The sequence below is a fragment of the Trichoplusia ni genome, chromosome 6 (assembly GCF_003590095.1).
Source record: "Trichoplusia ni isolate ovarian cell line Hi5 chromosome 6, tn1, whole genome shotgun sequence".
NCBI lineage: Eukaryota > Metazoa > Arthropoda > Insecta > Lepidoptera > Noctuidae > Trichoplusia > Trichoplusia ni.
Window position 1 is genome coordinate 1735905 of NC_039483.1, and position 20828 is coordinate 1756732.

At 36.8% G+C, this 20828-nt stretch overlaps 2 protein-coding genes across 7 annotated transcripts in view; one reads left to right on the plus strand and one right to left on the minus strand.

The window, feature by feature from the left end:
* Nucleotides 1-3513: 3513 nt before the first annotated feature.
* Nucleotides 3514-14062, plus strand: LOC113494772 (shootin-1-like). 2 transcript variants are annotated; one of them, XM_026873232.1, is made up of 10 exons: nucleotides 3514-3992; nucleotides 4927-5439; nucleotides 7269-7455; nucleotides 8366-8490; nucleotides 9614-9762; nucleotides 9886-10043; nucleotides 10750-10933; nucleotides 11872-12127; nucleotides 12819-13067; nucleotides 13431-14062. In XM_026873232.1, the coding sequence occupies exons 2-10, from the start codon at nucleotides 5172-5174 to the stop codon at nucleotides 13619-13621; spliced, it is 1767 nt and encodes a 588-aa protein (XP_026729033.1). In that variant the 5' UTR covers nucleotides 3514-3992; nucleotides 4927-5171; the 3' UTR covers nucleotides 13622-14062. The 2 variants fall into 2 exon arrangements, with proteins under 2 accessions (XP_026729033.1, XP_026729034.1); XM_026873233.1 differs by lacking the exon at nucleotides 3514-3992 and having other exon boundaries at nucleotides 4415-5439.
* A 3732-nt stretch (nucleotides 14063-17794) lies between these two features.
* Nucleotides 17795-20828, minus strand: part of LOC113494807 (aminopeptidase N-like) — a 38236-nt gene continuing 35202 nt past the window's right edge. For all 5 annotated transcript variants that reach the window (XM_026873283.1, XM_026873285.1, XM_026873284.1 and 2 more), the window contains exon 19: nucleotides 17795-17939. In XM_026873283.1, the coding sequence (XP_026729084.1) occupies nucleotides 17822-17939 (118 nt within the window). In that variant the 3' untranslated portion in view covers nucleotides 17795-17821. The remainder of the gene's footprint in view (nucleotides 17940-20828) is intronic.

A 20828-nucleotide genomic window follows, 5' to 3' on the forward strand; every position in this document is an offset into this window, starting at 1 on the left:
CGGCTTCCCACGACGTAGTAAAACTTTAGCAATAAACAGAGAGTCGATCCTGTAGCCACCCACACCACTAAGTTGGACACACGGCACTGTACCTACAGGACCAGTTTTTGGATTAATTTCTAGAAATTGTCCTTAAATACTTCTGTAAATCTAGACCGGGCAGTTAAGATATTAAGCTCGAAGTAATATTCGAACAGTAGAAAAAATTTTAATAGAAAAAAATAGGCAAAAAAAATATTGAAAAAAATGATTTTTTTTTTAGGGCTAGCACTCATTTCAGTCAAGAAAAAAACACTGCCAATTCAAATTCACGTCTTGCCATAAATCTATAGGTGTCAAAGATATTCCATATAGATTACTACGAGTAACTCATATGAGAATAAAAAGAAAATGTCACGTCTGTACAAGGCAGATATTTCTTGGGCGTCACCCTACAGTCACGGCTACGTAACTTTCCGGGTCAGCCTCCCCTCGACAACGTCTCAGCAACCCCGGAAATCATTCACAAATCTTAATAATAATGACCTTTAACCATCCAGAACAGAATTGCTTCATAAATAACATTTTGTTAAAAGTAATTTTATGCATAACCTCAGAGATGTCTCAGGAAAATAATACTTTTTAATGAGTTCAGTTTCAACAGGACTTTTTTATGTCTTTACAAAACCAGTTAGGGAATAAAACTGTCCATTGAGTTTTCAAGTCCCCAAGCTCAATAGCCAGTCAAAACTATCAGCATCTGTCTTTAAAATATTAAAAGAAACATTAACTTTGAACAAATATTAAGAAATATTAAATAATCTCAACATTGGATACCTGATATAATAACCAATAATGCGAATTAAATAACAGCTCTTAAAATAATTCAAGAAGGAAAAGAAAAGGAGTCTATTAAAAAATGGCCAACAATTTTGTGAATAGTAAACATAGGAATAATCCTACCAATCCAGAATGTGTAGTTACCATAGAAAAGGACAGAGCAAGTAGAGTGACACATTTTATGTGGGAGACAGGAATGTCGCCGGGACGCATTGCCACCACAACAGTTAATTGTGTTCCATCGCAAAAACTGCGTTAATCGAATCAAATAATTGCTAGCAGTTGACATTAGTTGACTCAAAATTGGACTGTTTTGGCTGCTTCTGTTCAGTTGAATATTGTTTCGTTAAATTGGTATGTTATTGGGTACGGCTTTGAGAGTAGAGGAAATAATTATCGAATCAACAGCTGTTATAAATCTTTATTTCCCAATCGCTTTGTAATGGCAAGAACGAGCACAGAAAACAACTGCCATACATTTATTAGGCATATCATAAAACCTAAAAGGACCGACATGCTTGAGGGTTAATAAATACTTTCGATTTGGCCTGTACAGTCTTAGCTAACCCTACATTAGTAGGTACATCTGCAGTTCTCTGATATTTACTTAAAAAAAACGAACCTACACGCATAAAATTTAATTACCAAAAACCGTTACAGCACCACATAAAACACAGCAAACTAGTCAATGACAATGCGCGCATGTTTTTTTCGTGTATTCCGTGGAGGAACATGGCTTACAGTTTACGACGCAGAGGATAACAAGAGCACAGAAATAGTCGGACACGCGAGGTGAATGCTCCCTACACGTTTATTATTCGCTCATAAAAATAATATCTGCCAAATTTACTCGCCGCAGGAAGTGCTGGTTGAATTTCCTTGAATATGGTTATTCAAAAGCATTTTTCATGACATCCCGAGATGAAAGTGCTCGTTTTAATTTGTAGTATAACGGAAGTATTAAATTTTAAAAAATAGATGAATGCAGATATTAGGTAAAATACAGAGAAAATACAAACTTCGTAAATATTTTTGATATCTCACGTCTTTAGAGGTAGAAACATTCTTCTTTTATTTGTTGGTAATTCCTAATTGTATTTATCTAAGACTAAGTGCGTACACCTACAGTTTTAACTGTGAACAACCTACTGATACTCCTAACAATACACAGTTATATCCTCTTACACAAATAATAGCAACATAAAAACCTAGTCTTCTAGTTATTTGTGAATGGATAGTTTTGAAATCATGCGAAACATGGCTCATTCATTGTCTCTCTTTATGTTTACAACATTACCCACTGCTAATTATATTATTAACGATATAATATTTCTTATTTATTGCACTTATATGGGAATATGGGCTAAACAAAAATATCAACAAATCTGTCCCCACTCTACAGGCGCCAAATTAAAAGGAAATTTATTACAAAAATACAATTTCGCAGTGAATCAAAGTTTGAGGCACGAGTTGAGAGAAATAATGAGCAGGGCGTGGGTGATGTCGCTTATTTACTTGTCACATAAATTTAAGATTTTTTCTTATGTTCCAAACATAAGAAAAAATCTTAAATTTATGTTCCCAAATTGCGGTTTTAAAATGTATTTAGAAAACAGTATTGACTTACGAAAAATCTAACTTCCATTTCCTGATGCCGCCAAGTTATTTCATTCCAACAACGCGACGCCAAACTGATTGAATTTATGCCAAATAAATGAATACACAACACTATTCATTTATTTTGCATAAATTCATTCTTAATCGAATAACGAATGTCAATAATTTCCGTTATTTATGAAATTCGGTTGGAAAAAATGTGAAAATGATTATAATGTAAATTATACAACAAAGTTGGTATCGTGGTGTAATCGGATTGCCTTGCCGCCAGCTACATTGGTGAAGCTCTTTACAAAGGTGAACCCCAGTTTGACCTCGTTTCCTAAATATGGTTAAGTTCTTTAAGGCCAGACGAGTTACAGTTCCGAACTTATATTTTACTCCTTTTTTATATTCCAATTGGTTTCTTGAACTTTAAATGTAGCGCAGAGGCGCAACTTTGGTGCTTAAAATTATTCTTGAAACAAGCGTTTACATTTTACGAACGATCGTCGCGGTTCATTTCAATTAGGAGCTCGTAAAAAATAAGTAGTTTTAATACAGCCTTGTAAATACAAAGCTAGTGCTTCGCAGGACGTTAATCGAAAAGAAAACGCTACTCGTTACTGCCAATTAGTGCAATTGGGTCACTAATGTTTGCTAAACTGAGTGTGATTGACGTTTTATGTTCATTACAATAGGCACTTGTAATTATTACACTTTCTTGGAACACCAAATGATGATACAGTTGCTATGTCGTCTGTTATCGATACGATAAGACACTTAATATACTCGCTTAGTGTTTTATTGAATGCGCCCCTGTGCTAACGCCCGTACATTTAATAAACAGGTCTATTTAACTGTGATGATGACGTGAGTCAAGGCAGGTGCTTAGCATACTTGAAATATAACAACAGAGAGCATTCTGAAAGGCTTAGGTATGACAGCCGAGATATATGAAGATAATATTCCGATTTGATCTTCTATTTATTCATAAGACTTACTATAATCCCTTCTGAGCAGGTAAAGCGAATTGATGAAATGTATTTTAATGTTAATGTTTTAATTGAGTACTTAATGTAGCTATCTATTTGTATGAATATTTTTAGAGTCAGTCGTGATTCAACCGAAGATATTTATTGTGAAGTCCTCAGATTTTATCAAGTAAAATTAATGTGACATTCCCAAAATTTAAACACACCATTAAAAGTTGTTTTAAGCTTAGATAAACCAGTGGACATTAGCTAGGAGAGGAGATTAATGCTCACATCTTGGTCGCGACAATTAAATCACTTAAGATGTGTAACAAGTCAGCCAGCCCACACACGCCAGCCACACGTTTCGTGTCTCGTCCATAGACAACACGGTTCGGTTCTGTTTCGCTGGAAATGGTTTAATTTTAGAATTTCCGTTCAGCCCTACTTGGACAGAATGCGCTCACTGCGCTTAGTTGTGGATTTTGACATGTCGTAGCGTGTCGCTAATTTGTTTTATTTTATACTCCAGTAGTTTTTTATTTGTTAAGGACTTGTGTGGGATAGTGACATTAATTTTATCTTGTTTATTTGTGTTGATTGGTAAGTTTTTTTTTAATGAGCTTGTGTGAATACTGTGGATTGTTTTTTCTAGTGCACACTTGTACAGTTATTTTGTGGGGGCGGCGGAAAATTTATCCCAAGCTTTATTTTACCTTGTAAAAAGTGGATAAGTATGCTGTTTCGTTCTTGTTTGGAGGCAATAGTCAAATGGGAAATACACATTTTTAAATAGTTTAATTTACTATTTGACTAACACTCATATTTACAAGACCTTACCTATGCTGCAAATTAATTTTTGAATATTTAAGATCCTTGTAATTTCATAATCGGGAATTTAATATGGCAAGTATTTTTCTTATGCCTCTCTATGATACCACTTATTCTTTAGACACGAAAATTCATTAATAATTAAGTACATTTAATAGTACGTAATTATTTTAATAAAAATGCGATTAAAAATTAAATGACATTTAACATGCACTAAACATGGTTTTTATTTTCTAATAAGCAATAAGCTAGATGAGACGAATCAAGTAAATTTTAACCATCTACAGTACAAAGTACAAATAATAAGTCACCAATCTACGGACACAGTAAGGAAATCGCTAGACATAATAAATCAATGACAAGTCGCAGGAAGGAGGTACAATACCTCGACACAATACGTAACAATAAGGCTGCGGCTCCGATTCTATTGATAACATATCGAGCGCTACATGCATGTCTCGTTCTAACGAACTCCTATTAGGTTCTAAGAAGTATTCCTACGATAATACTGTTAACTATGAGGCAACGTTGAACGTAAACAAAAAGCGTAAACACCAATCCGTATGACTCACAAATGACGAAGTTCTCATTATCATATCACAGCCGCACGCTTACGTTAGTAACCTTAGTTGAAATCTGACACTCGGCCCTCATTCTTGTCTTCTGTACGCGCTTTTTATATTAAATATCGAATTATTTGTTGCAGCATCTAACCGATCAAGGCTGCATAGCGAGTGAACGCGAGTGACACACTCCGATGTGCCGCGTATAATATCACACGTATTTTCCTCAACGCCGAGAACAAAGAAGTCCATTTGCGAATTAATTTCAACACTTTCCAACAAACGACGCACCAGCCTGTTGATCTAACACGTGTCGCTTCGATGCATACGTGAAAACGAGAGGATGCGAGCGTTCGACGCGCGCGTGCAATAAAAATCGAATGCAAAAATGATTAAAAGGAACGGTGATAATGTATTTGCGATCGCGTCGAGCAACAATCAGTGTCAAGGCGGTCGGAGTGCCGTCTCGCTCTGTCCCGGCGGCGGCGCGGCCACGAGGATCCCGCGCGCCACTGCCGCCAGGATGACGTCGCCCGACGCGCAACCACACACCAAGGAGGCTAACATCGCGCTCTCCACATACGTGGAAAAGTGGAAAAATAAATACGAAGACGCGGAGCGAAAACACAAAGCTAATTTACTAAAATCCGAAAAAGGTAAGTCTACAATTTTTTTTAGTTAAGCTAAAATCTTTATTTTTGCGAATATTAAAGTCTGATCTGCGCATGTCACAATATCGCCCGGGTCGTATGCAAACGAAAACACCAGTTGAAAATCCTATTCGTGTATTTGTTGGATTATGTCAGATGATAACCTGTTGCTTTTACATTAATTCGTGATCTTCCCCAATCCTTGCTGATGCGGGATACCTAAAGTTTTTATTACTTTATACGTAATTTACATATTCAAAACATTGGTATGACTTTAGGTTATTGTAACAAAGAGCCTAATATCATCTGTTTATTACGCATTACGTTCTTCAAAAATGACTAATCGTATAAGGAATAAAGGGCTTAATAAAACCGTTGTAAATAACGTCCGACGTTTATTTTTTTTTAAACTTGTGGACCTTTTGATTGCGCAACACTATCTTCATTTTCGAAACGTCAAACTCAAAATTGACACGAGGAAGAAAGTAAATAAATAGTTTGTTGCGGTTTTTTTTAATAGGTTTTACTGAATAAAGTGTTAATTCAGAAGACTAGCAAGAGAACAAAATTGGCTAAGGTTTTAAGTATTTGTTAATAAAAGAAAGGTACGAAGCAACTCGGACAACTTACTTACGTTTTACAATATCAACACGATACGTTGCAGATTAGATATCGACATAAATTTTACTAAAAGTAATTTATATTGTATAATAACGTACTTAAAGTGTAAGATTATATTCTTTCCAAGTTCGTTCGTTGCGTTATCTGTCTGTTGTAATCTCGATGTACTCGAGTGGGTACTATGGATGTCTAGAAAGTTCCTTGTATCACTTGTGTGCTGCAATACTTGCAAGTTGCAGTGGCGTCCCTTACCTTAAGTTACCTTTAAAACAGTGAAACTTGTCATTGAACCAAACAAGAAAAAAACCTTTTTAAATTTACTCAAGTATGCATTCTTTTGTTTCAATATAAAGTGTTTGCTTCAATAGCAATGAATGTTGAAACAAATATTTGTGACAATTTACTTCCACGAAATAAAATGGTTCAAATAATATCTTGAAATGTGTAACAGGTATTAGATCATCATACTCAGAATTGAAATTATTAATAGCAGTTTACAAATGTGGTGTTTTTAGTAATGCATCATACTATTATTGAATCTATTCCAGTTACAAATGAAATAGCTGTTTAAAAATAGATTTCAGAGGGATGAGTGTCTATAAATAAGTAATATTTATATAAGTTGTTAGGTACATTCATGTTGTACCTAGTTACCATAAACATTCCCCTATAGGGCTAATCCCTCCCTGTTATTAGACTCTTTCATATTCAGTCTGAAGTTATAAATATACTAAATTTAATTTAACATTGTTTGTCCTTGAAAACTGAGCAGTATCAGAGAATTGAAAATAATATATTATCAACAAAGAAAGGAAAAGTGTGTGAAGTTATGACATCACAATAAATCACACAGTAAGGCAAATAATGGAACTGTAAAATATTATGTACCAGGATAACTATGTCCAAAAATCTACTTTTAGTTTTGTTAATCTAATCTATTCTAGAAATTAACTGTTAAACTGTGTTTCATATTGAATGTTGTGCCATTTTGCTACATTTACCTTGTAGAACAACAAAACTGTTAATTTAATCTTGCCTGGCCCGGGTCTGACATTAACAAAATATGAATTTGAACAGTGATCAAATATAAATATTAATTGTCATGTCAACCTTTTACTCTAAGAATGGAATGCTCTGTATGTCTACAATTAAGTGTATATCTATGAATTGTATTTCTTTTAAACTGTACATTTAAATATGTTCACAATTTCCAGCAAAGAGAGAATATGATGATCTACAACGGAGGTACAACATTCTCGCAGAGGAGCGTCACCACCTGGACGCAGAACTGCGGGAGAGGGAGCGCGAGCTCGGCAAGCTCAAGAATGTCTCAGAGAAGCTGTTCAAGGAGTACCAGCAACTCAAGAACCAGCACGAGGTGGATACCGGCGTTATGCACAAGTAAGTTGTAAACTTTATCATCATCTCAGCCTATAGATGTCCACAGCTGGACATAGGCCTCTCCATTCATTCTCCAGTGTGACCGGTTCATTGCCGCTAGCCAGGTGTCTGCCGGGGATTCTTAGCACCCATTGCCCCACCATTTATCTGGCTGCTACCTTGGCCAAGACTAGTGGGGCTGCCGAGGACTAGGGGCTTGGTGCATTAAAGCGTTTGAGGTATTTAGCTTACTGGTGCCATGCTGGCTAGACCGGTTGGCACAGGGTTTCAATCTGGCATTTCTATGTTAGCTTAATCTAGAATATTATTTATTTAGGAGAATATTTAGGTGCTACATAAAATAACATACATAATAATCTATTATTTAGAGTGTACCTATATTTAATAGTCTAGAATAAAATAGGAAATTCTTATTATATTGTACCCAGAGTTTTAATAACAATACAATAAATAATAAATTAAATGTGTCCAGTGTAAGTCACAGATATAACTTAAAAAGGTTAAAATTTGTCAATTAAGCACTTATCTATTGAATAATATTAATAACATATGATGATATGATATTCCTTGTAAATTATCGAGTCTTATGAAGCATTATTTGAACAATTGTTTCAAAATTAATTTGACTGCGTTCAATGAATGACCTCTGAAACAAGTTATTTTTATAGATGATAGATTTTCTTTTATTGCTAGCTAAGTGGTTATAAATATCTCGTTTAATTCTTAATTCAAGAAAGATGTTAATTTAAGAATTCTTTGAGCTGGTGTGTTAAATTTTCAATTAGAGCCTGAAGCATATTGCCGGGTAGTGAGTAATGATCAACTGTTCATGTATTTAGGTACGAGTAGGTATTTTAATTTCAGTTTTTATAATAAAACTGAAATTAAATTACTCGGAAATGCTTCCTAGGGTGATGCAACAGGCGGGCGAGTGGTACAAGCAGAACAAGCAGCTGAAGCGGCGCAGCTCCGCGCTGCTGCAGGCGCTGCCCGCCAAGGCCGTCGAGATCGACTTCACAGACTCCATTGACACAGGTAACACTGAAAGAAAGCTACTTTTACGGATTTTATGGCGGTTTAATTTTAGATTTTAATTAAACCGCGATAAAATCCATAAAAGTAATTTTATTTCAATACCTAACATTCCCGTAAACCTAAAAAACCACAGGTAACACTGATCAACTTGATTTCTGACACAAGGACTTAGTCGCTCTCGAACTAAGACCCTCATATTGTCTATGCTTGAGAACGAAAGAATAGATTAGAATAGATTTATTTATTTGCTTAGAATGCAGGAAATACATTGAGGTGTTACAAATGATAAGAAGCCTCATACATTCTGCCTGACGGCATGAAAAATTTTAATTTTCTTATAAACTAGTTTTGCTGTAATAAAGATACAATTTTATAATCTAAATTGGAGAATAACAAACAAAAAATATAATAATATACATTACATTATTTTAAGTCATCGTCCAGAAAATCCGAAATGGAATAGTAACATTTTTGGATCAGTAGATTTTTGAGATGTTTCTTAAATTTTCTTACAGGTTACTCTTTAATATTATTTGGTATATGGTTCTCAATAATAGGTGCCATACACATTACACTTTCCCTCAATAATGCTGTTTAAAATTCTCCCGTACATAGCTTATCCACGTGTTTAGTTCTCAAAGTGGTTGTTCTGTTCCTTCGATTATAATATTTTGTCCATTACTCTATGTTGAATCTTGCATCAGTAAAATTTTATCCCTATCCTAAATCTTTTTTAGTATTTCTGAATTATAATTAAAAAAAATCCGTACGCATAAGGGGAGGGATAAGCGTTTTGCTTACTTTTGCTGACAAGGGGATGGGGGGGTTTATTTACGTGATATGTGAACGGCTCTTATGTGAAGTAAGGGTTGGAAGTAAGCAATTTTTATGGTTCCTATATCGTCAAGTACTTGGAGACTCGTTGGCAAAATGGCTCCCCATTAGTTCTGGCAATATTTTCGTGGGCTATGGAATTAAGGTGAAATGATCAGACTGATACCTGAGATTATTATGAATAAAGAGAATTTTGAGCAGACGGGTTTATTATAAAACGAAACAGTGAATGGTGCGAGTTTTGAGTTTTTGAGAGTCGGGATTTGAAAGTAGTATTTCTGGTCTCCAGCGTCAGACAGCAGCAGTAACGAGGAGGTGGAGTTCCTGAAGCAGACGGTGTGCGAGCTGAGCGCGCAGCTGGCGGCGGGACGCGCCGAGCTGGCGGCCGCGCGCCTGCTCGAGTTCGAGGCCCGGGAGGAGGCCGTGGCCGCCGCGCAGGTACACACACGACCACTCTGGGGAGTACATTCCATTTAATCTGCCAATGACCGTAGAAACTCCCCATTTAATTCTTATCTATAAACCTAACGATATTTTTAAAATCTCCATTCTCTATTCTAGGAGTTGGAAGAAGAAAAAGAAAAGACTGCATCACAAGAGAAAGAGCTACAAGATCTCCGCGTGCAGCTCGAGCGACACAACCGAGTGTCCAAGTTACTGATGGAGGAGGTCACCTGCCTCAAGAACAACGCCGACAAGGACAGGGAGATGGCTGAAACGTAAGTCAAAGAGATCACATGATAAACCGTGTTGCTTCTATCGAATTCCACATTTGAATCAATATTTCGGAAGGCACGTTAAATGGACATACACTAGCTAGAAAGTCTGACAACCAGTCTAACCAAGCGGTATCGTGTTGCCCAGGTACCTGGGTTGAGGAGGTCAGATAGGCAGTCGCTCCTTGTAAAACGCTAGAATTAGCTGCATCCGATTAGACTGGAAGCTGACTCCAACATAGTTGGAAAAAGTATAGCACAAGACAGTGATGTTCATTTTTATTGATTTTCCTCCCCTCCATCCAATGGGTCTTAGAATAAGGCAGAAGAATTATATATTTTGAAATACCAGTAGAGCAGGTAGCATTAGTATCATCCGGATATCGATCAACGAAGATGACTGACTTAAGAACCTATTTTCTCACGTTTTTATAAACTCACTTTCTTGTTCCGGTTGGATTTTTGCAACACAACTTTAAGGCACTTCCCAATAAGCTAGCAGGCTGTAATTTTCAGGGTAGCTTCAAACCCGATAATAATGCAATTTACAATAACAAAAATTCCCAAAATTTGATAAAATTTGACATTTAAATACGTGGGTACTTTTTTTTTTAATCTAAATTTTGACGTAACTTATACGATGATAATTCATCGGCGTTACGTAGTTCCAAGGGAGCTAAGTATAAGGTGTATTTGTGATGTACCCCAGGTATAAAACGGAAGCCTTCGCGGCCAAGAAGCGCGTGAAGCAGCTGACGCACCAGAGCACGCTGCTGCTGGGCGAGCTGGCGGGCGACGAGCGCCTGCTGCACCTGCTGGCCCAGCTGGGCGGCCTGCGCGACGCGCTCGAGGACCAGGCCGCGCGCCACCGCCACACGCTGCACGACCTGCAGGTAGGCCGGGCCCAGGGGCAGGCTCACTCACTCACCGAGCTTGTGGCTGCGCTGGCTGGAGTCGTCGCTGCAGCGGTCGGCAGCCGGGCGGCGTGGGATGCATTGGCCTCCTTCTGTGAAACAGTGATGTCACAGAAGGAGGCGGCGGAGCGCGTTCGGGAAACTGACCCCAGCGCGCCCGCCATACGCCGACGTCGAGTGGGGCGGCGCAGAGCCGCGCATGAGCGCGCTCTCCCGCCCTAACTAGGGTTCTGGGCGACGGCACGGGGGTGTCTGTCGTCCGAGTATATTACCCACGGCGGGGGGCCACATTCGGTGCTATGGATGCGGTCCCAATATGAGGCGAGGAGGCCGACGCTCTTTACACGTCGGCCTCCACACAACCCGAGAAAGTGACCTACCTAAAAAAGGGAGGGCTGACACACTCATAGGGAGCGTACAAGTATTACGTAACGCAATTCAAGGGTGTTTTAAAGCGTTACGGTGCGTTACAAGGGCGGCACAGGGTGTCTATACAACACGTTACGTAACTGAAATTAAACTATTTTTACAGATTTTATGGCGGTTTAATTTTATATTTTAGTTCCCGACGTTTCGACACGCCGCCATACAATCCGTAAAAGTACTTTTATTTCAATGTCTCAACATTCGCGTAAACCTAAGAAACCACTGCGTTACGTAACTTTTTTTTATTCAAATATAAGAATCTTGCAAAACCGCAACCCTTTTCGTCTATGTTGACGGGGAATGTAAAATGTTACGTCACGTTTAGGGAGCGGGGTACAGAAAAACGTTACACAGGGGAGAGGCGGATGTATAAAAAAAAAACAAAATAAAATTTAACGATAGTAGTGTTAAAAGAAAAGTGTATTTCCAGCAGTGCATGAACATCTTAAAGATAAGATTTTCAAATACTTATAATATATTTACATTTGCAGCTGAAACTAGCTGAAAAACACGAAGACACTGACATCCTTTTATGGGAGGAGAAGATAAGACTGGCAGAAGAAGACGCGCAGAAGGCTCTAGAACGAGCGGAAAAGGCTGAAAAGAGACTAGCAGAGTTAGAGAGAAACAAACCTCCGCAGCGGCGATCCAATCTTATGTCTAGGATCAGTTACTTCGAAAACGCAGGAGAAAAGAAGAATGAAAAAGAAGTAGTTGAAGTTAAACAGGAAGTTCTTGAAGAAATTGGTGAGTTATTGTGGGTTTTATTCTATTAGCTTGCGTATTGAAGTTGATTTGCGGTACAGTTGTAATGAACCCAGCGCTGTGCCCCATGGGACACCCGCGTCGTTTCAACTAGTTTGTTTTAGTAAGTAGTGATAAATAATGTTGAAAGCTTATCTAGCTGTATTTGAATCAAAGTTTTGCCTGGAACAAAGTTTGTTTTTTTTTTTTAATTTTGAAATGCGCCCGGCTATATTTTACTGAAAACTGTTAATTTTATTGAGGGTTCCAGTTAAATAACAGTATCATTGAGTTAAAACAATATATGTTACGCAAACATATTGAGTTAATTACCTCGTATATACTGACTATAGACTGCACGGACACGAGTGGTTGAGGTGATCACGCCAAACCCACTGGGTGCGACGTGTCGCGGGTGCGATCCCCGCGAAGGACAAACGTTTGTCTGATCCACGAATGCTTGTTCTGAGTCAGGGTGTCTTTGTGCATGTGAATTGAATGTTTGTGAAACCCCCGTGACATAATTATTAAATTTCTTAATGCGGGAGTCGTTTAAAAAAAATGGTACTTCGTACATTATAGGCTATTTGAAGTAAAGTAGGCAAAGTACCAATGTGACTTTTTCAAAGTTATCTGTACTTTCTTGATATTCGTTTTAGGGAGTCGTTTAATCATATAACAATATAACTTACAGCGGAACCCGTGGCCGTAGCTCCTGCGGAGGCTCCCCCCGCGACTCCCCCCTCCTCCCCCACAGAGTCGCGCCCCGCACCGCCGGCGTTCCTCCCCCCTCCCCCACCGAGCCTGCCACCTCCCCCTCCCCCGCCGCCTCCCCCTCCCCCGCCGCCGGTGTTCGAGGGGAACGTGGCAGACGACATGGCCAACATGCTGGCCAACAAGCATGGCACCCTTAAGAAGACCAAACAGAATGGAGCAGAGTGTGGTGAGTTCTGAATGACTAGCTAATGCACGCGGGACCGTCTCTTACAAAATCGAAAATGAAGGGAAACATTACATCGGGATAAAAATTATATGACAAGTATCTGTTAAGTGGTTTTTGCGTGCAAGAAGAACAAACATCCATACATACAAACTTTCGTGTTTATTAGGATTACAACAGCTGTTTAACTTCTTGATGTACAGCAAAACATAGCATTTGGCAAAAAAATGTTGTCATAAGAACGTTAACTAGAATACGAAACAGTTTAAAACCTCTTAGCTATAATAAAATTATTATGAAGAAAAAAAAGGAGATCAATTCAGTAGTAAATACATTATTAATGCAATGTTTTTCTATTAACACCAGGCGGCGCCATAGACGCGATCGTCGATCAGATCAAAGGCGGTAAATTCCACCTCAAGTCCACCGATCAGAAGTTCACAGAGAAGAAGACGAAGGACGAACAGCCGGAGGCTGTGAAGGAGATGCTCGCTATACTGGGGACCTTGAGGAAACGACGCACTACGGCCAGACCCGACTACCTGGACGATACATAGGCAAGTGGGTGTAGTTACCGGCACGGATCTTGAGCGCTCGGCGGAAGAGTGGGGATCGCTTTTTTAAATGTTATTTTGACAGATGTAGGTATTACGACAATACGTACTTATAGATTTAATATTAAAGCTGAAAATGAATATAACTGATACTATATTATAACGCAAACTTATATTTAATTTAGAAACAAAGTTATAAGAAGCTAGACGTAAATAAATACATATCTCTGTGGAATTGATTTTACCTATATTATGTCTAATATATAAAATCCTAGTGTCACGGTATACGTTATCAAACTCCTCCTGGCTTTACCGATTTTCATGAAATTTGGTGTGCATATTGTGTGTGGGTAGGTCTGAGAATAGCCCTATTTTTCCCCTTGAACTCATTCGTTTGGCAAAACAACTATAGAAACGCGGGAATTACTACATTATATTACAAAACAGACGTTAAAAAAAGTTCCTCATCCCTATTGGGTAGTATTCTTGAAGAGTTTATGGTATACAAGCTGTTGCCCGCGACTCCGCCCTCGAGGGCTTCAGTTCGCAGCGCGCGGTAGTTCATGTTTGTTCATGATTGGATATTGACGTGACGGTCGGTAAAACAGTGCTGGAACTTTATTACTCAACCGCTAGATGGCGTTGAAACATTTTTTAATATTTCGTAAAAAATATGTTTTTTTTTCTCCTAGTAAAAAGTATGCTATATTAGTTCTAATACCTCCATGAATGTGTGTACAAATTTTCATGACGATCGGTCGAGTAGTTTTCCCGTGAAAGCACACAAATATACTTTCACATTTATATATTTACTAGCTGACCCAGCAAACGTTGTTTTGCTTAATGAATTATTTCTAGTTGTATGTATTTTTAATGCCACATTATAAAAAAATAAAAGCATACAATTTCGTCCAAAAAATAAAATATTTTTTTAGTAAATCGGTTAAGCCGTTTCGGAGGAGTACGGTAACTAACATCGTGACACGGGAATTTTATTTATAAATATTATATTATAGTACATAAAAGTGCCTTATTTAATGTAAAGTGCCAATTGTATTTGTAACGTCAGTGTTGCCATTAGAATAAATATCAAATGTTGACTATTTAAAAAAACTGTTTATAAGTGGGTTTTATTAGGTACAGCGGACGAAAAAAAAATTAAACTTGTAACGCTCTTATTTTAATTGATCTCTCAAAATAATTGATTTAAAACTTTTCAAATATTACGTAAGTTATCAGATGTATGTAATTGGTTGTGATAAACACGCATTTATTTTTGATAAACGTATTTAATTGCGTTTCGAAATTGACTATAACTAACAATATTTTAAAATAACTGCTTATAAGAATTTGACGAAGCAAAATAAATTCGATTTAACTTTTTTTATATTTTGCTGTATTTCCATTTACATTTATTACCAAGAATTATGACTAAATTGTTTAAGGTAAAACAATATGTATAAAAATATATTTGTAGTTAAGTCTAAGTATAAACTTATGATATTTCCTATAAATGACTGATATGGAAAATATTAAATTTCGAGACTTACATTGCAAAGTATTTTCTATTTTTTTATACAAGTGACTCCTTTATTAAAACTACAGTGTTAAATATTTACAGTACAATCATTTGCTATATACAAAAAAATATAAACAATAATTAAAACAAGGCATTAAAAAAATAATCGGCATCGCTGCCGGCTGAGTGTGCCCAAAAGGCTGGCAGCATTTCTCTATTTAAATAATTACAATTTTCACCATAGGAAACTGTTTTATCCTGTTGAGTTGAGGAGGTCAGATACATTGATAGTTTATTGTAGATCCTACTACGGTATAACCATGTTTAATTATAATGTGAGACCATTAGGTCATTTTTAATTATTATTTGTGACATATTATTATGAGTATTAATTAATAATGTCATGATCTGAATACTCTAAGTGTAATGTTAATTATTATTGTGTAGTTTATATTTTTGTATATTTATGTTAACATTTTGCATTTACTTGGACATGTCTAAATACATCTTCAACTCTACTTATTTTAATTTGCATACGATCGCTTTTTCATTTAATTTTATATCTTCCTGTTAGCAAGATGTTACAACAAACGCTTACGACTTCTCGTGCGCATACAAACACACATTTTTTATGTTATTTTATTTGAAATAAACAAATGTGCAAAAAAAACATTAAGTTTCTATAATACAACTCATTTTCAGTTCTATTTTCATTTTAAGCAATTGTTGATATTGCAATACCTATCTTAATGCTGAGGCAATAAGATCTACTTTACTTCATCCACTGCCAACGAATGTGAATTTAGATGTGTCCTAGTATAATTGATTGTATACAAAGTTACCCTCGGTGCCATCGTTCCGTCGAAATTGAAACATTTGTAAAGTATTATTAATTGTATTTGTAAGTGTACACTCAAGTTTTATTTTACAGTATAAAATATAAATGTATTAAGAAATGCATCTGTTTTATTTATAACGAACCTCATCTTACGTGCATGTGGGAGTAACTATCTACTTTTAATAGATATGCTAAGTCTGATTTGAGTAGGTTTTTTGTCTGATATAGTTTATCGTGACACTGGCGGTATCGTCGTGTGTCGTGTGGGTTGTACGGCTCCCAGATAAATGGTTGAGCTGCATCAGGCCTGCATGGCCTGCTCCCTGCAGGGCCGCTCGGGGCATGCGGGCCGCTTGACGCGGCAGGCCTGTTCAGATTGATCTGGCTCTCTTCCAAAGGCCAGTCCAGAAAACGTTGTCTGGACTTTAAAAGAAGCGATGACCCCTGAGTTTGTTTCAATGTGCTTCTCAGGGTAGCCAGCCAGGAAATGTCGACTCCAGCTTGCTTGGAAAAATGACATGTAAAAGTGATGACGTCTATCCTATTTGCAGAATAAATTATTACCATTAATTTCATTAACAATTATACTTGACTGTAATACCTAGTTTTTGGGTTCTGGTGGTACACGAATGTTCGCGCTATGAACATCAAATATGCCGAAGCTGTTCATCATCATCATAAGCCCATATTCGTCCACTGCCTGGACATAGGCCTCCCCAATTGCACGCCATCGAGATCTGTTATGCCCGACAGGGCCCACAATGCTCTAAAACTAATGTATCTTGTGTACCTACCACCTAAGTTCACATTGTGGAATGCAATAAACGTATTGAGTATCTATCTTTGGCTGCTCGCTGTGGAGTTTCGTACTACGAATATCCAATTGGCTAGGAAGTTTGCGCTACGAATATCAAATTGGCTACAAATGCTTGTGCTAGAAACACCTAATTAGCCTCGTATATATGTATATGTCCTACAATAGCAACGAATATGCAATATGCCGCGGATGTCTGCTATGAATATCCATTTTTTTTATGTAATTTTTATAGTCTCTATTGGTCTAGTAGTTTGTGACCCTAACTGCTATATCGTAGGTCGTGGGTTAGATTCCCACTCAGGACAGAATGTGATGGTGTGATGAACGAGATCATTAATTTGGTGTCTGGGTGTAATCTATACTAATATATGAAGCTGAAGAGTTTGTTTGTTTGTTTGAATGCGCTAATCTCAGGAACTACTGGTCCAAATTGAAAAATTCTTTTTGTGTTGACTAGACCATTCATCGAGGAAGGCTTTAGGCTATAAACTATCACGCTGCGACTAATAAGAGCTAAAATATAATGGAAAGTGTGAAAAAAACCGGGCAGGTATACCTAAATCATAACTTATATCTTCTACCCACGGGGACGAAGTCGCGGGCAACAGCTAGTTTATCTATATTATGTGAGTATTTTGAAATATTTAAGTATGTTTATCATAGTCTAGTACACAAAATACAAGCTTTGCTTAGTTTGCGACTAGATGGCGTTGTGTGAAAGTTATAAGGTCCGATTAGTCACTTATATTAATGGTTTAAGATTTGATAAGCCTCCGTGCTATTCAAAGGTTGTAGCGAACGGATTGCATTCGAAACACCATCTTACCTCAGCGATCCTGGCCGACACGAGAGGGCGCCACTGCCCGATCTTTGGCCACTTTAGTATTTATTTATTAAAAAGGTACAAACATTAAATCTCGTGCAATTACCAAAAAACTATCGACATAAAAATACAGATGATATAGGAACATCAACAATATCTGAAGGGGTGAAATAAAAGCCTTTTCCGATACAAATATTTATAGTATCTCATACAATGTAGAGTGGAGTGAGGACTATACAGAGCACGTGTACAGTGAGGCCGGCGGCCGCGCTGTGCGTCAGCCGGAGCCGCGACGGGTCGTGCGACAACTCGAGGTCCTCCTCCCTGCAACACAGAGTTGTGACGTCACAACCTCATCTGTCAAGGTATACCTATCATAAACCTGTGCCCCAACCATCGCAAATGTCCTACACGGTATCGCAAACAAAACGTTTGACATCAGCCCGTCAAAACATGAGGTACTTATAACGTTAAGCAAATTACTAAAATTGATTGAAATGAATGAACATTCCTTTTCGACGCGTAATGTGGACTACATCACGCGTCGAAAAGCATTGCTTATTGCCTTATAAAACTAAAATATAATTGAAAAGATAGTGGATAACGCATAAATTGATAATGTGACTACAGTCGCCCCGATTGAAAATGGTAACTTACCTTAGTGGGTCAATAATGAAAAAAAAAATTAAAAAAATAATTCTTCACTTAATCTTTCTTTTGTTGTAAATTATAAATAATACGATTTTTAATTAACAAAATATTGCAAAAGAAAAACCTTCGTAAAAAAAAACAAGGTATGTAGGTATGCACAAAAGCATTTTTTGTGTCAATAAAAAAATCTGGTTACTTCTGAGAATAATTAAACAAAAAATAAAACAAAAGTAAAATAAAATTAGACATTTATTTAAAATTATATTTTTACGAATTAAGTAACGACTGTTCTCATAATCATTGTACTGGACGGAGTTATTACATGATTAACAATAAATAATATAAAACATTATGCCAACAGTTTTCAAACATTTAAATATATTTGAAATACAATTAAAATCACATATTTGTACGTAAAAACGCAGGATAAATAAATACAAATAATAACAGAACATAATTATAATTGGTATTCGATTTTCCTATTAACATTTATCTAAAAGTTAATAATACAGAGGACATCTAAATAAATAAAATTAAAACAAACGGAAATAACTTTGGGTGTTTGCGTGAAATGTGATGAAAACTGATACTGGTAACATGATATTCAGCCAAGAACTTATTTACATAATACTTCTTTAAACGCTCGACTATAATTTTAGTATATTTTTTATTCGAACTCTAAGTAACATCCTACAACACCTATGAGTTAGATCAGACAATCCTTATCAAGTCTTAAAAACACAAATTTTCATAGAAACGTATCGCATTTCAAAAGCAATAATTGTATTTGCTATTTTATCTGCATCTGGTAAAAAACGTCTCAGTAGTACACAATAAGAATAACTACTTCGTAATCTACCATCCTTATTTACAAATATATTTAACTTTTCCAATAAAAATAACGTCCTTTTCTTGCTATGTAAAGAACCTAATGAAAACACAAATATTTTTAAAAGTAAAGAGGCAAATCGTTTCAGCTCCTATTCGAACCTATTTTTCACGTAACGTAGCTCTCAGAACTCGTTCTATCTCTCTCTAATGTTTACTTCATTTGCCGACGTAATAGGCGTATGGTTTGAGTCGTACGCTCGATATATTGTGTATCGTGAATATGGAATGCATCAGTTTAGGTTGCTCCTTCCAAGGCACTGCGGCGTGGCGGCGCTGACTAAAAATACACACTCGCATAAGGGCCGGCTCCAAATGTGGCGAAACGAAGAGGTACGAATTTCTTTATGACAGTGGAAAACCGACTCTAAATCTTGCGTACGCAAAAAGCAAAATCGTCTGACAAAAAATGCAGTGAAATACTTAAAGCATTTTTAGTCAAACATTTTAAAACTACAACATAATTTTTAAGTCTATTTTCGAGTGACAAAAAATCCTCTTCTATGCGTTCCGCCAACGTTTCGCCGGTCTTATGTGTTTTAGAAAACTGTAAATAACTACATTTTGTTCTAGACTAACTGCGACTATTCGTTCTAAGATGTTTTGTTAAGTACTTTAGAATGTTTTTAGTAATGACATATATTAAAAACTGAATAAGAAACATTCAGACATTCGGAACACTTTGGAAAACCTGTTTATTTACATAGTACAAGCAAATTAAATAGACAAGCGACACTAAAAGTAACAGAGTAGGAGCTAAGTTTCAATGAACAGATACCAGGTAACTAAATCCCCAGATTTTTCGTTTCATTTAGTTGATAAAGAGGGTACTGAGGGTAGAAACAATCGTAATAAGTTGTGAGAAATATCTTGCTCGGAGCAATCTTCGTTATACTTTAGTAAACACAATTCATAAAAGTTGATTAACTTCTGTAAAACCGAGGACCATACATCTTAAAGACATCTAATACTCAGTGCAATGCTTCAAAATAAATCTGTCAAGTAGCTGAGGTTGACGAAGCGGGGTACTACATTCAGATTTGCCCTTTCAAGATCCCCTTCTTGGATGATAATGCCGAAGGGTTTAAGCACAGGTTTGGTGTGTTGGTTGACATCGGTCTACTGATACGTGATGTCTTGGCGTTGTATGGTCGGGCTTCCAAAAAAAGCGATAATAAACATTCAAATGTTGTGCAAAAGACGATGAATACACAGAGTGTTCAAAGGCATTTTTGTCAGACTTGCCTTGTGACTACAGTAACTAATTTTACACGAAAATAATACTTGGCTAATCACTGTTCGGTGACAACTAGTTGGAACTAGTTTTAACGCTTTATTTCAAACTAGAAATAGCGTTGTTTTGAAGCGCTATTGCTACCAGAAAGTTAAGCGCAAGATGTATAAGCTTCTAATGTAAGTACAGATCAATTCAATATAGTTCTACTTACTGCTATGTCTAAACTAGTTTCTATATTACAAGCGACTGCGAACACCAATCAGCTTTTTGGTTCCAATTGAGGATCACACTATGCGTTACTTTGCTATTTTTGGATTTGTCAGAGGAATACTTCCAAGGCTATTAAATTTGTTGACCAGATGTTGGAATGCCAAAAAGACATTATATTTGACATTATTTGTGTCTTTTTATTTAGAAAACTGAAGAGACTGATATAT

Coding starts and splice junctions, on each gene's coding strand:
- LOC113494772 (XM_026873232.1), top strand. CDS start 5,172: ATGATTAAAAGGAACGGTGATAATGTATTTGCGATCGCGTCGAGCAAC. Junction 5,440..7,268: donor TTTACTAAAATCCGAAAAAG/GTAAGTCTACAA, acceptor CACAATTTCCAG/CAAAGAGAGAATATGATGAT. Junction 10,934..11,871: donor ACACGCTGCACGACCTGCAG/GTAGGCCGGGCC, acceptor TTACATTTGCAG/CTGAAACTAGCTGAAAAACA.